The 16,465-nt window shown below is 42.9% G+C and overlaps 1 protein-coding gene across 8 annotated transcripts in view; it reads right to left on the reverse strand.

Annotated features, from left to right (window-relative positions):
• THG1L (tRNA-histidine guanylyltransferase 1 like) overlaps positions 1-16,348 on the reverse strand; it is a 42,035-nt gene extending 25,687 nt beyond the window's left edge. The window contains exons 1-7 of one of the 8 annotated variants that reach the window (XR_008315453.1): positions 16,065-16,325; positions 14,900-15,076; positions 12,940-13,109; positions 12,000-12,088; positions 9,600-9,707; positions 4,413-4,696; positions 1,149-2,056 (exon numbers count right to left, since the gene is read on the reverse strand). Coding sequence is in view for 6 of the 8 variants with exons in the window: in XM_053292164.1 (XP_053148139.1) it covers positions 4,535-4,696; positions 9,600-9,707; positions 12,000-12,088; positions 12,940-13,109; positions 14,900-15,076; positions 16,065-16,264 (906 nt within the window). In the remaining 2 variants the exon portion in view is untranslated. Of the gene's footprint in view, positions 1-1,148; positions 2,057-3,449; positions 4,697-9,599; positions 9,708-9,730; positions 10,049-11,999; positions 12,089-12,939; positions 13,110-14,899; positions 15,077-15,742; positions 15,985-16,064 lie in introns of those variants that run through there. The other 7 variants (XR_008315452.1, XM_053292164.1, XM_053292167.1 and 4 more) reach the window with 7 other exon arrangements.
• Positions 16,349-16,465: the final 117 nt, after the last annotated feature.

Here is a 16,465-nt window from a genome sequence, read left to right on the forward strand (position 1 = left end):
ACGGCCACTGGGATTGCGCTCCGGAAAGGCGCCCATTGTCTTTCAGGTTCGCCACACTCGGCTGGTGAGGAAATTCTCAGCCAGAGCCGCTTGGATCTTACTCCAACACCACTCATTTTCACTCCTACACATGCATGTATTGCTCCTCATTAGTTGATCTGAAATAACGATTTAAGACCACTTGTTGATTCTATGCCAGCGATGTTTCCATGTACGATGCTAAAGGTGCTTTTTGCCTTTCCCGCGGCTGCCATCCCAGTGGACAATCAGTATTGGCTAGATGGCATACGATTCAAAAATGGCCCTCTTCCGCATAAACGACACATTCACGCTTGAACAAAAATAGCAGCAGAGTGAGCTAGAAAGCGCTTTTGTTACATGTGAAAAAAAGCCACAAATTAGAAGCTCTAGTGCGCTTATAAGGATGCATAGAAATGCGGGAAAGCCCACGCTTTCAAACATACAGTAATGCGCATTCAGGTAGTAAAGATAAAGTGTGCCGTCGAGTCGGTGTCGACTCCTGGCGACCACAGAGCCCTGTGGTTGTCTTTGATAGAATACCATTGCCATCTGCGGCGAATAATAAAATATTAATACAATTAAACAAGTTAAAAGAGCAGGCTAAAAAAACATTTAAAACTACCATTTAAAAAAATGATTCAAATTAAAAATAAAAAGATAAAAGCAGTTAACTATAAAAACCATAAGAGTTCTCATACTGGTTGTGGACAATAAATGGTAAAAGTTCTCACTAGCCAGGACATTTATGTGGTGAGAGAGTGTACAACTGATGTGATTTACATAGTTGATCATGCAAACCAGAAGTACAGTACCCATCTCAGATTCCTAACAAGAAATATATGGGTAAAGTGATGATTGCATCACAGGGTAAAACCTACCTTACTTCCGAGAGCCCAAATGAATGACCCTTTGGTCATCCTACAGACCCTCTCTAGCCAGGATTTTGCTGTTCTGTGTTAATCACAAACAAACCTAGATAAACTGTTAATGAAACTGTCCCGATTGGTGAACACCCCAAGATTATGTTCGGGGTTGTGTGTGGAAATTAGCTCTGGGTAGAACAGTTCCACATCATATTCAATTTTCACAAAATCATGGACCCAGGAAATAACTGGTCTGAGGCAAGGTTGAAGTTTCAAAATTCAAAAGAAGGGTTTACTGAAGGGAGGGGTGCAGTGGAAAGAAGTGGGTGATCAGAGCAATCCTATTAAAGGTACATTCAACTGCAAAGAGGCATTTTAGCTTAAAGTCCTTATTGTATGAATTTCCAGGCAGACTAGAGAAAGGGGCTTTGAGAAGGTGACTGGATTTAAGAAAAAAGAGCAGGGATAGAGATGGGCCCAGCGAGGGGCAAATGTTCATGTTATCCAAGCTTCTATTGGTGCAGAGACTCCGGGGCTTCTTGAGAGACCAGAGAGAACTGAGAGACCTCGTTCCTCAGGGACAGCTCGGCCAGAAGCAGGGGTGAGAAGACCTGGGCTTAGATGATAAGAGTTGAATCCACGAGGGTGCCTCCTTCGTGGAAGCAGCTTCCTGTGTTGGCGAGGAAGACTGGGCAGATCAGGTTAGGCCAGGGAACTGATATGGAAATTGACATGAAGAGCTGGACACAGCCTGGTGTTATGGCATGTGAGCAGCAAATCGCCCAAGTTGCTGGTGACTCCAAGGTGTGTATGGGTTGAAAAGGAGCACACTGGATCATGGAATTGGGGTTTGATATACCCAAGAACATTTCCGGGGTGTGTGTGTGCAACATTCCATTTGACCACCTTTCTTGACTAGGACAGTTCTGGGGAATGTCAAAAGATCCCATTGTCTTGTCTGATGCACTGCGCTACAACACGATGAGTGAGTAGGATGATGCAAATGGAGTGGTTGAACATGCAAACACAGGAACTCTTTTTTTTTTTTTTTTTGTTAATGGGTACATTTCTAGGTTCCTATTGCCCACTTCAGCCTTCTGTTGATAAGGATGGGATGTGCATTCCCGGAGCCTTATCTGACTTCCTTGCCATAAACCAAAGGAGGGTCAATCCTGCAGAGAGATGTGAACGGAGAGTTAACTGTGAGTTAATTTTGGGAGTCTACTCAGGTGTCCCACCTGAGGTGAAGTCTCCCTACTCAGGGGAAAGCAGGAGGCGAGCTCCCTTTCAATTTGGTTCTTTTGCAGTTGTTAAATCTAGGGGTAACTATCCCACTGCCTACTGACTATTTCCCAATATGCCAACAAATGCAGAGCTCACGATCCTTTAAGGCTCCTGATCATGTCAAAAGTGAGACCCACATGCCTGCAATCTCCAACATAGGCAGAGAGGCTTCTGTGGGGCAGCAAAAAAGCAGTGCTAGCAACAAAACCTAGTCATATTTTTTCTCTAACATGGGCTGCTCCACAAAATACTTAAACGTTCTCTAGCAGACTTCTCAGTAGCTACTTGCAAATTGTTCATGGCAAATAATAATTGCCTTCATGTGACTGAAAGGGTATGAGCCATCAAGACAACAGGTACAATGTACAACCAGGCACACAGAACCTTTAAGAACATAAAAACAGCCCTGCTGGATCAGGCTCTAGGCCTATCTAGTCCAGCATCTGTTTCACATAGTGGCCCACCAGATGCCTCTGGGGAGAGCTGTTGCTCCCCTGCAACTGGTATTGAGAGACATTGTGTCTCTGAGGCTGGAGGTGGCCCACTTTCAAGAGCTCTGCATGTGTTTAAGAAGAATGCAATTCCAAGCAGATTTTAAGTGATTCACAATATCAGCTTTTATTTTCCAGCAGTTGCCCTGACTAGTCCAAAACAAACAGCTGTCAGTATTGCATCTGAATTGAAGCATTTTAAGGGGCACAAATGCAGGCTGGGCCAAAGTACTGGGAACTGGAAACACTTCTTGTTTGAGCCGAACAACTTTTATAGCACAAAGAAAAATCTAAACAGCTTCAATTGAACACAGGGGGACAAGTGTCCCTAGACCCTCACCTCCGTACCTCTCTGAAAAAGAGGCAGGGCAGAGGCCTCTTGTCCCAGGGCCCACTCCAGCCTTGCTATGCCCCTGATCACCATGACCATGTAGAAGGCACAACGACAAAGTTATTTGGTTGCAATGGTAATGTAGCTCATAGCATACAAAAACATACACCTATAGTCTGTTAATGCATTTGTTGTATCAGTTTCCTAATATCTACATTCAGTGTTGTATGTAGTAACAACTGAACATGTAAGTCCACCATGTTCAATTGCCAAAACGTGTATCCGAGCTGCAGTACTGTATCCTGTGTCCACGGGATTAATCACCAGATAACTATATCATTTTATGCGCCATCAATGGATTCTTGATACAAGATTGCAACCATCATTTAAATACTTATCATCAACATGGCTTGAATATATTTCTTTGGTTACTCTGTATTAATGATGATGGCCACCAGGTCAGATAAATGATTTTTATTTGTATTATTACAGCTTTTCCAAACAGGCAATGAGATTAAAATGCCTGAAATTGTTTCCTTTAAAGTAAAGAGAATGGAGAAAGGCAGAGGATGAAGGTTAGAATGACCGTTCAACTATCTATCTACAAACCTCCTTTCAACCCTTGTTATAGGCCAGTCTTTGAACAGTCCCTCCAAATTCCTTCCTTTTCCCCCTCTCTTGAAACAGATCTTGTTATTTCATAGCTCTGCCACAAGGAGATGCAAAATAGCAACACCAGCTCTATGAACTCCACCACCATAGGAACCAAGAACTTTCAGTAAAGTTGGCTGCCACAATCCTCAACAGCAGGAACTGGATAGCTTCCCAGGCAGCAGAAAAATGAGAGCATGACCTGCAAACATGCCCTGCTGCAATACCCCCTTTATACAACAACTTTATTACTCTAGTTGTGCCACCTGAGACCATCTCTAATAATCAGTAAAGCAGCAAGAAGAGAGTCTAAACAATAAATGTACGATTACAGAGGGAAATTATGTTTCCATAGCTTTCAAAAAGGCCAGAACTAATTTACACTTGAGAGAAAACTTCCTAATTAGTTTCAGCTACTTGCAGGGTATTTTGTTTATCACTCATATAATCCAGAGACATTAGGAACTAGGATAATTTGTAACTCGGCTCCCTGATGATAGAACTTAATTTGAAGCAGGAGTCTAAATGTTTTCAGCGTTTTAAATGGGCAGCTTAACACCTCATGGGACTAACACCAATAGAGTGCCTTGGAGGGCTGGTACTAAATTAAAGGCATTCCTTTTCTGCTATCATTTTTTGTCAACATGACAATGTTGTTATTATTATAAGGTGCCCACTTAGATGGGAAACCTACACATCCATGACAATACAAATATTACATGGCTTTTAAAAATAGTTCTTTTCAGATAAAAAAAGGCATTATTTGTGTACCCTTTGGTGACATGGCTGCAGCACAGTATATCCAAATGGGGCCAGCAATCTATCCCTCATGATATGGTCCTTGCAGAGTAAACTGTACAGAGTTATTCACACCAGAATCCAAAAGGGAATAGTCAGCTATCATCAGCTAGGATTTCAGGATACTGGTCCCAGAACTGATCCCCAATGATGTCACAATGCAAAGGGATTGCTGTAGTCTTCATCCGGGTCACTTCAACTTCTCTCTCTTCTGATTCCTCTGGAACTTTAATTTTTTTCTTAATGACATGATTTACCTAAAAATACAAGAGACAAATAACGTGGAATAACAGAGATAAATTATTTGAAGGCTAGAGGGCAATTCAAGCTTCACTTATTTTTAGGGCTGCAGTGTACCAGTTCAGACAATACATCAACCAGCCCCTCAGATACATGGAGGAGGAACATGGGTGCGTGCACCTTCTCCCTATCTGTTATGCTATCTCACCAACCTAACTGCAGTGAGGTCGTTTGTGTGAGCCACCCTCAACACATGGCTTATATATTATTTAAAATAGTGTTGAGCAATTGAGTGGCAGCAAGATATCTCACCAAAGGCAGAAGACAAGTGCTCATATTCTTCCCTTATGCACTTGAGAGAACTAACAGACATATTGTCCAAAAATAGCCATGGCTTTTCCACATCAAAATGATAGCTGCCAGCCAACTACAGAACTTTCTGTAAATGTAACTACATATGCACATTTATTTAATCAATTATTCAGTTAAAGGGGATATTACCAAACTTCAAAGGCACCTTTTCAAGTTAGTAAAGGAAGTGTGAACTTTCAGTTTTTAACAAAAGCTATTCATTTCTAGAAAAAGTCATCTTTAATATTCTTCACATTTCCCATTACAATAGTATCCCACAACCAAAATAGCCCCCTAAAATACACAAACCAACCTTGCCTTTAATATGCAATCCCACTGGTTAATCAATTTCAGTCCAATCCAAACACAACACTTCAGCCACTATTCTGCACTTAGCCCAATCATTTCCATCACTTTTGTGAGACAATTTTCTGAAATTGTATGGAGCCTCTTATTGCATTACAGCCTTACAGGACAATAACACCACTAGGGATTAAATGAATTTTGTGTTTTGTTTTGAGCTCAACACAAAATGCAGATGGCCGCAATGTTTCGTCAAAACAGTGGTCGAACCAGTTGTTTCGACAGAATAAACCTTGAAGTGTTTTGAGCGTTTTGGCCCTAGGGAACAATGGTGAAACTCACAGCATCCCATGGTTCTCCATGGGTAGCTCCTAAGTGGTTTGGGTGGTAGGACATGATGGGTAGTACCTACCACCCAACCCACAAAAGAAATGGACAAGCAGACGATTTTAAACAAATGTTTAACCTTTTCCTCAAACCCCCATAGGATCCTTTGGGAAAGAAAACATATCCAGTCTGTCTAAATGCTGTGATTTTTGCCTGAGAGAAAAAACTGCTGAGTAGCAAGATGTTTGGATTTTGGGGATACTCATATTTTGAAAACACTGGTGATACGTTGTTTGAGTTGGCACCTTTCTTTAAAAATGTAGTTGATGGCATAAATACATAAAGAGATGTACAAGACGATGGACCATTATCAGGACAATAAAGATATGGTCCACCTACGTGGCATATAATTGTGGACAGCAAAAGGAATTATACTGGGTCATGAAGCCTGCTGAGACTCAATCAGGTCACTCTGCCCCTTAAAGGAAATTGAGTGGCCATGTGGGGCAAGATTCTCTCTGCCCTGCTTCCAATCAATGCAAGAGAGTATAAACAAAAATACTCTCAAAACAACAACAAAACACCACAATGCATGCTCCCTGGGGTTTCCCCTTAAGAACACTAAGCCACCCTTCTCTTTCTCTCTCCCCTTTCTTCCTTTCCCACCACCTCTCTATCTGCTTACTCCTTTCCCTTACCACCACCACCCCATTTTTCTGTTCCTTTGATTTTCTCATACACACACACACACACACACACACACACCTTTATAAGGCTTAAATAAGTGCTGAAGTAAGCAAGTGTAGTGATCAGCCACCCCCTTTCCCTATCTGGTCTGTGACCGCAATAAACGTACTACTACTACTCCCTTTCCCTAAAGAGTTAATTGGAAGTGAACCCTGTCCTGACTGACAGGCTGGTGAACTCCAGGGCTCAACCAATCAGCACACCAGGTAGGTGAGACCTAGAGAGCTGTTGCCAGGAAGAGGGGAGTTCTTTGTTAGTAGAAGCTAAACTGAAGGTGCACAGGAGGACATATGGCCATGGAGATTGGGATGCAGGAGAATGACTTTGCAGATCCTTGTAAGACAGGAAGCTTGAATTCTCACCAGGAGTTTGGTGAGTTAAAGGCAAGGAGCCAGGGCTTTGGCTTCGGGAAGATTAATTTTAGGGGGAAATTTGTTTAGTCAGAGCCACCTAATGGTGCAGCAGGGAAGCATCCTGCTTATAGGAAGGTGCTGAAAAGTCATCATCTCATACTGTGCAGGCCAATGGTAAACCCCTCCTGTATTCTACCAAGAAAATCACATGGCTCTGTGGTCGCCAGGAGTTGACACCAACTCGACGGCATGATCTTTTCTTTCTTTCCTTTGTTTAGTCAGACTTTGCATTAGAATTTCTGTTTCTTTGGTGTGCGCTTTGTATATCCCCAATACTGTTCTAGTATTGTTTAGCTGCAATGTAATTAAAATAAGAAACACTAGCCTACGGCCAACCCTACTTAGGGCATTGCAAAAGACACTATAAACATTTAAGCATGCCTAAGATAACCTATTTTTGCAGCCTACTAAATATTTTTGAGTCTATCTAGGAAAGCTAGAAGCCTCAGACAGCAGCAGTCTGGAGTAATTGAATAAAACTGGGTTTTTAAAAGTTCTTTTTACAAGCCTCTCCAAGTTGGTTTTTAACTCCAGAAAGAGTGAGAGAGTGTGTGTGTGTGTGTGTGTGTGTGTGTGTGTGTGTGTGTGTGTGTGAAGGGGGTTTATTCTGGTGCAAACACATCCTCAAATGTTCAGCAACTATCAGTTTTTCTCATCCCGTGGAAGCTTACACATGGAAGGTTTGTTTGTATTTGCCCAATACTCAGTTAGAGGAACCTTGGATTACAGCACCCAATCCACTGGTCTCGTTCTCTGCAGGTTTTAGGGTGTTTGGTGGCAGCATTTTGAACCTACCGACAATACTGAATAGTTTTAGGAGAAACTTAGCCAGGCAGCTCTGCAGGGATGATTCAGCATTTCTTTCCCTCACGTGAGCTTGCTCCGAGACAAAGGCTTTAATCCACTACAGCAAGTAAGGAAAGGTCTAGCTGCCATTTTGCAATAAACTGTTTTTATTTGCATTAATATGATCAGTGAGCTGATATTCTTTGAAGCTCTTCACACAATCCATGTGAAGAGTTTTGGGCATGTCTGCAGGGAGAGTGGGTTAACTTACCCCTCCCCGCAGGTGACTGCCCAGCCTTCCCTGGGGCAGCCAGACTGGCTGCCGAGACAATTACCAGCTCCATCCCAGAGCCAGTTGGGAGCCAGGAGCTTTGGGGGCCTCCCGGCTCCCAAAAGCTCCATAATTCACCATGTGAGTGGTATGTTGGTGCTGTGAGAAGCCACGTGGCAGCAACACATGATCACTTAGCCTAATTACAGGGCTCACCACTGCCAGGAGCCATGTAGCTCCTGGCCGTTCTCACGCACAGCGAAAACCAGGCTGGGCTTCCCTAGCCCAGTTTTCACTGAGCATGTAAATAGCTTCTTTAAGTTGGAAAAAAAATAACAGATTAAAACATACATAATTCTTACAATTTAAAATTATGACTTACAATTTAATAACCAAAATACAAAAAACAAGCAGAACAAGGAAGGAAGAGGAAAATAAAGCAGGCAACAAAATACGAAAACATACTGAAATATCTGATTAAAATTAAGTTACAGTTTAACTGAACATCCTGAAAACATTAAACTTCCCAAAGCCAGCCCGAATGGAAACAGCATTTCCAATGGCTGTTAATATGTCTCCTTGGCTTTCATAGTTTTCTGCAAGATCTTGGAAAATACCTATAATATGCAGTCTTTCTTTGGTCTCCTTGCAGGAGTTACCATTTTATCTTGTGCCCAAGATCAGAGATTATTTATTTTACAGCTATCATCTCACAGAAACATAGGAAAAACTGTTCAAAACACCCCAGTTAACTAGGCAAGAGATATTTTTTATAATGGTGGCTCTCCTTATATGTAGCAGGGGGACAGCACAGTGGCGGACATCCAAAGCACTGGTGCTACAGGAGGGTTTCAGACCAGCACTGCACCAGTTCTTGTATGTGTAGAGAATGTGAATAACCTCCCCTTCCCCAAGAAGCAGAGGTTGCCACCCAAAAATACATCTTTGAGGGCTGCACAATGCTCAGGGACATATTTTTGGATGTCACATAGCACTTCCGGGAGGAGAGGCTGTCAAAATATGTGCCCCGCTTTCACTGACTGAGCACTGGAATGAGTTATTTGAACTCTTCAGAAGCACCAGTGCTTCTCCCATAGCACCAATACTTCTAAAGAGCACAGCAGAAGGGTGACACAAAGTCTGACAACTTATCCTCCTGGAAGTGTTGTGTGACATCCAAAAACATGTTGTCCCTGAACACTGTGCAGCCCCTAGGGAATTATTTTTGGGTGGCACAAAGTGCTTCCAGGAGAAGGGGAGGTCTCTGAAATTCCACACATACAAGCATTGGTGCAGTGTTAGTCTGGAGCATCCTTTTTCATTAACAACTGAATAGGGCTAATGTCTATCCAGCAGCTGTTGCTCATGTCTCCTTGTTTTGGTGTTTTGTTTTTGTGCGTGTTTAGGCTGTGAGCCCCTTTTGGACATGGAACCATCTTCTCTATTCTTCTACTATATAAACCACTTTGAAAACCTTTTGTTGAAAAGTGGTTTATTCATCTTATATAACAACAATAATAATTTTTGTAGTAGTTTTCAAGTTACTTAGAGCCCAATCCTAAACACTATTAAGCAGACTATGAAACATATCATGTAACAGTAGATCATAAATAAATAAGCCAATGCAAATGTGCAGGATTAGTACATTACAAATTCAAATTCCATTTTCAAAAGCAAATTCTCTCCCCCACAACATATGAGTACATGTCAACATTATTTTACCTTTTGCCACACTAGAATAGTTCCTTTCCTATAAATCAAGGGTTCATTGTTGTAGTTAATGTTGAATTCAGAAAATAAGATCTCATTCTTGTCACTTGCAAGAGTTCCCTGAAGATAAAAGGGGGGGGGGATATCTTATTCATATTAAAAGTCACACACAAAAGAACATTACATTTCTTCATAATTGCACACATGATGAACAAGCTTTACTCTCCATTCTGGTCTGAGTGAAACAGGAAAGAATTTCTCCCCAGATCACATTGGACAGCAACTTTGCACTCCTACAAATACACTGTCCCTGGGGGGCGGAATCTACCAAGCCCCTTCTCTACTTTGATTTGGATTTTTAGTGGCTGCTGTGTTGTGGAGATCCTGCTATGTTCTACTGTCCTTTTACTGTGATTTTTGGTGTTGTTGTTATTCTTTATAAAGTTGAACACACCACAAAGCTAGAAGAAAAAAACAGAAAAAAGAAAAACATATACAAAAGGGCTTTTCCAGAAAGACCTACTTTTTGTATCTAGCTTTGCCTTAAAGGGTGTGCACGACACAATGTTTGTCATAAAAATCTAGCATATTTTGTCACACATCATAACTTCCACAAAGCTGTTTCCAATAATCCAGCCTGCATATATATAATTGCTGAAATTTCACTTATCATATGCCAGTTTTTTTTCACCCAATGATCTAACTTAGGAGCATTAGGTTTCTTCCACAGTAATCTTTGCTCCTATACACATACTTGCAATAACAACTTTGTTCCCTTTTTAAAAACATATAGTTGGCTATCATTCAAAAGAATAGTGGCTGACATCTAGAGCAACCTAATGTGTGGCCAATCTTAAGGAGCACTAATCCGCACTCCCCACAAAGCACGAGCAGTCTTGAGCAAGAGCACAAATTCTTTTTGAAGGTTGCACATACTTCAAAAGTGCTCTATTAAAGTAGAAACGCTGCTTGACCATCAGAGACATGTTTCCTCTCAAAATGTACCTCAGAACACAGGCAAGCTCAGAAAAATATTTGTGTTCTTGCAGCCCATATGTTCAAGGGAGCACACAGAAGCACTGGGATTAGTGCTGCATGGGTACTCATGTTAGGAGCGCCTATGTTAGGCTGCTCTGGATGTCAGCTGGTATGTTTATGCTTTATCAGTTTGTTAGCCATTTCAAACATAATGGGTTGTATCAAAAGTAGCACACAAAGAAGAAAGCTCATGGAACAGGACTTTCCCATCCTTTTCTCCCCACTGGAGCCACTGTGCTCTCCCCGCAAAACCTGCTTCTGGATGGCATGCACTGTAGGAAACTGAAGGGGAAAGGGATATAACTACCTTCCATTAGAACAATGGTAACTTAGTAAAACCCTGCATTACATCCAAGTGTTGACTCTAAGATACACCCATTAGTTTCGACTTGTGGAACAGTGGATTAGGGAAACAAACCAGTTGTTCCAACATTATAGATTGATGAACACTTTCTCAGTGCAAAGTTAGAATAAACATATTCCCCAAATTAACTGCTACAAAGCAAAAAATGGAATCTTCAGAAATCAGTCATATCTCTGCTTCTACGGTAGAACACCTGAGCACTAATAAACGGCAAAGCAATACTCACTTGGTATCAGTTAAACAAAACTTTCAACAATTGACATGCATAGAATAGGATCTTTCCCCCCACTTAAAAATGTGTTTAAATTAGCTTGAATTCATTCATTCCTTAGTTAAACCCCTATTTTAGTTAAAGCCCCTATTTTCAAAACTTCAGTGCACTCTCTGAAAACATATTATCCTTATGATCTGAAAACTAACACAGAACTGTAAGCACAAGCCCACAGCTTTGGGTGCAAAATGGTTAGTAGGGATGTGCAAGGACCTGTTTGGAGGCCCTTTTATGGGCCTCTAAACAGGTTCGAATCCTGGGGCCGGTTTGAAGCTGGTGGGGGTGCAAATTTAAGGGCGGGGGGGGGTGCACTCACCCTTCCTGCCATTTTTTACCTGCCAGCGCTCCTTCCTGGTAAAAACCTTCGGGGCGGCAGCGTACCTCCCTGCCACCCCTTCCTCATCCGGAAGTGGCCAGAAGTACTGGGTGCGTGTGTGCCCATTGCACGCATGCACGTCAGACGGGTGCGCGCGCACCCAGTACTTCTGGCCACAGACAAGGAAAGGGCGGCAGGGAGGTATGTTGCCGCCCTGAAGGTTTTTACCAGGAAGGAGCACCAGAGGGGGAAATGGGGCGGGAGGGATGAGTGCATCCTCCCGCACCCTTAAAGTCGCACCCCTGCTAGCTTTGAACCACACATCCATGGTTCCGTGCACATCCCTAATGGTTAGAATGCTGGATTCAAAAATGAGACATGAATGATCATTCTACCTAGAACAGGATCTTAGGAGTTTCATACCTTTAATCTCTTTTGTGCTTGCACAGGTGTCAAGCCACTTCTCTGTACAAGGATCCAAAATACTGTGTTGTAGAGATTATTAATGTGGCCTGCAGGAATACCAACAATTAAAAAAATTTCATATTGCAATTTTTAGACTGGAGAGTGTATTAAACAAGTTTACCTCCAGTGAAGCAATTACAATAAGACACATTTTTTGAAGCAGCACGATGTTCATACAAAAAGCAGGCATTTTATGGAAGTTCATTTTCTTTCAGTAACATACGTCAACATTTTATCTGTCATCATATCAAAATATCCTAGGACATAAAAGTAGATAAACTTCCACACTATGCAGCTGTTTTTCATCCCTCAATTCATACAGATGATGAACAACAAAAACCCAGTACTATCAATTTAGCGAGAACACTACTGAAGCCAATAGCCAGGTAACTGGGAGGCAGAGACATTAAATTGACAGAAAATACTGTAAGCCACTCTGAGCTCATGGCTTAAGCAGGATATAAATCAAATACATATGGTACATAGTTACATAAATCCAAGTCAATGTGAAACAGCAAAAGCCTAAATGCAAGTAGTATAACATGTAAAGTTATTAGATAAATCCTGTCCCTTTCTCCCTTCGTTGGTCACTGTACACAATGGGAGAGAAATTATGCAGTACTGCACATCTGCATACACTACTGCCTGTATTCTTTATATCATGGAGCTACAGAGGGAGGTGGCAGGGACTGCTTCTCCCCACTTCCCAAAATGGGATATTCTAGGCCTCTTCGAAAATGTTTAGCTTATGCATTTATGAAAAGAGCTAAATCCTTAGAAAAATATCTGGAATTTCTCGAGTGGGGAGGGGATGCAGCCTCTATTGCTACAGCCTTGAAGATACCCCTAACCAGCAATAATAAACCCCCACAAAATTTCCCTTGTAAGAGGGGCTTACAATCAGCTTGCCGCCAGCTGAGATAGTCCTTCAGATTCTGGTCACAAGGATACAATACAACACGTCCATCAAATCCTGGGGGATATAAGAGTGGCTGGTCCTTAAAATACTCCTTCCAATAGAAAACGTAGCTGGAGGCAAACTGGGAGACCACATGGGTCATGAACTTGCTTTCAAACAGAAAACAAAAAGAAGAGAGAAAATATAATTCAATAACATCACCCTCAGCCTAAACAAACCCCCACACAAGGGAACACGAGCTGTTCAAAAGCACCTCTGGCTACTGCCTCCAACTGAGCATCCAAAAGCAGAGCTGAGTCCGGCAGTACTCCCAAACTGCACACTTGCTCTTTCAAGGGAAGTGCACTGCAACCCCATCCAGAACCGGTTGAATCCCTTCATCCCGATTGGCTATTAGAATGTATTGTATTAGATAACAATGTTGGATGTACAACAATGCTTCACAAACAGTGGCCTATAGGTCACAATGGTAAATAGGTCACTGAGATATCCACAAGCCAGAACACACTAATGTGTATTGTAACTGGTGGGTCTTCATATTCTGAATTGCAGCCCTACTCTATATACATTCTTTATATGACAAAAGCAACATTCCACAACTCCACAGTGTATTAAAAGCAAGACTATTTAACAGCTGCTTTCTGTGGCCCATTGTCTCTTTTGGCAGTGTTCACATAATGCCCAAGTCTCAGGACTGGATGATGAGATGTATCCAAAAAGTCATTATTTATTGTATTTATTTAAAATATTTATACCCTGCCGCTCCAGTACACTACTGCTACCAAACCCCAAGGGCAGTAACACATCACCACATCTTACACACACAGTTGCTTTTAAATCTTTGTAGCCTAGCAGACCAAAATGGATTCCAAGCAAATGATGCACTTAGAATGACTTTTAGACCACAATTACATGTATGGATTTAAAGCAGAGATGGTGACTCAGGTCGTCAGCTCCAGTTAAGCCCTATTCATATGTTATGGAATATCTTATGGGAGGAGAGCTGGTCTTGTGGTAGCAAGCATGACTTGTCCCCATAGCTAAGCAGGGTCTGCCCTGGTTGCATCTGAATGGGAGACTTGATGTGTGAGCACTGCAAGATATTCCCCTCGGGATGAAGCCGCTCTGGGAAGAGCAGAAGGTTTCAAGTTCCCTCCTTGGCTTCTTCAAGATAGGGCTGAGAGATTCCTGCCTGCAACCTTGGAGAAGCCGCTGCCAGTCTGTGAAGACAATACTGAGCTAGATAGACCAATGGTCTGACTCAGTATACGGCAGTTTCCTATGTTTACATTTCGGCAAGCGAGAAGGAAGTACCACCCAGGAGCTGTCACTCACCCCCTCAAACTGGCTGCTCAAGGTTACAGTGCTATTTTTTAAAAGAGAAGCACCTTAACTGTGATAGCTGGCGCTTTCATAAGCAGCAATCTGGATTGCCCAAGGTTGCTGCTCACAAAGTGCCAGCCACCATGGTTATAGCACTGCCCCCTTCAAACAAACAGCACAATAATTGTGAGCACCTGGCTCAAGGGTGCGAGTGACAGCTCTGGGGTGGGACTTCTTTTCTGGTTGCTGAATTGTAAGCATGAGCACTGCTGTTCTCCTTAACATATGAATATGGCTTTATTTAGACTTTATGATTTCTACCCTGGTAACATAGCCCGGCACAAGAATAAGGTAGGCCTAAACAAAGTGACTAATAACCGATCTGTACAATTAAATGTAGCCACCTAATGGTGCAGCAGGGAAATGATTTGACTAGCAAGCCAGAGGCTGCCGGTTCAAATCCCTGCTGGTATGTTTCCAAGACTATGGAAAACACCTATATTGCGCAGCAGTGATACAGGAAGATGCTGAAAGGCATCATCTCATACTGCAGAAAGAGTTTATTTGCAAAAAGGAATGAAGGGGGACAGGAGGAGAAATCTCTAAAGCCAGTTACCTTGCCCGTCTGTTAAACCAGTTGCTTTTCTTTTTGAAAACAAAGCTGTATTCATCACTTTGTCCATAAGCAATGGCAATATCCTCAAGCTCTTGCATCACTGTCTGAGCACATTTGTTCATCAGCTGAAGGGCACGATCGTCATTGGGCTTCTTGAAACCATGTTGCTCAGCAAAACTTCAAAAGCAAACACAAAATAGGGAAACGAAGTTTCTCAAAGCTACTGCAGGAGTTCTCAACATGTATTTAACAGTGTGAAATTTTTGAAGGAGCAGATAAGTAAATAATAGCAGCAAGCAAAAGCTATTACGAATTGAAGGTGTGCTTATCTTCATCACATCTGTGTCCACTGCACAATGTAAGCCAATCTAACCAAAGCCTACTGACAAAAGGCCTATTTCAGCTGGGAATACAAGAACAACATCTGGAACAAACTCCCCAATGCCTTCCTCAGGATGAGCAGATTATGTTGCTGCTATTCCAGAGTCTTCCACCGTTTATACAGACGCAGCAGGAGAAGCGCAGTTTTCCTTAAGATTTTTTATATTAACTTCCAAGCTGTGAGTTAATTTGTGGGCATCTGATCTACCAACAGGGAGGGTCTGACAGCAACCACGTGGACATACACTGTAAAGTGAGGCTTTCCAGAGTTCAAGGTGTAATCCCACAGGGGCATAGAAGCCAATTGTTGTCTATCTATGACCACGGCGAATATTTATATACTGTTTTTCAACAAAAGTTCCCAAAGCAGTTTACATAGATATAATAATAAATACATAAAATGTCTCCCTGCCCCCAAAGGGCTTACAATCTATCTAAAAAAAAGAAGTTTAAGATAGACACCAAAAACAGCCACTGTGCTGGGATTGCATAGGGCCGGCTAAGGAGACCAAGCCTCTGAATCGACGGCCATTTAAGCCACCTTCCACTCGACTCCACAGGGCAGCTCAAAGCGATTATCAATGGCCTGGCAGGGAGCCGGTAGGCTTTTTTTTAGTGTCACCCTTTCCCATCCTGGTCAGGTCCTCCTAGCCTAGGCGCCGGACGGTGCTTGCGCGTGCTGCAGTCCCGCCCTGAGCCAAGGCGTTCCCTCTCATTCTCATTGGCTGAGCCGTCGCCCGTGGCAACCACACTTGCCGCCGCCAATGGCAGAAGCGGGCCTTACCGGTGGAAGCTGCGGCCGTCCAACCGGACGACGACCCAGCAGTTGGGTAGACACGTATCGTCTGCTTCGAAGTCCCGCACGTATTCGAACTTGCTCTTTGCCATGGCGACGCGGCCACAGCTCAGCCTTGCGCGGAGCCCGAGTGCGGCGGCGAAGGCGACGCGAGTGACAGCACGACCTAGCCTAGGCCGCGCTAACATCGGCGGAAGCAACCACAGAGAAACAACGCTGCACGAGGCCGGAAGGGGACGGCTCTAGCGCCTCTCTCTATGATGCCGCAAGATCTTCCGGGACGCAGTGTGACCCGCACCCGCTAGTCGTTAGGTCAGGTGCTTGTCGCCAAACTCGCGCGGAGCGTACTAGAAGGGACGTTTGGTCCCAGAACGGAGGCCGCGGGATAA

This window comes from Hemicordylus capensis, chromosome 2, assembly GCF_027244095.1.
Source record: "Hemicordylus capensis ecotype Gifberg chromosome 2, rHemCap1.1.pri, whole genome shotgun sequence".
Taxonomy (NCBI): domain Eukaryota; kingdom Metazoa; phylum Chordata; class Lepidosauria; order Squamata; family Cordylidae; genus Hemicordylus; species Hemicordylus capensis.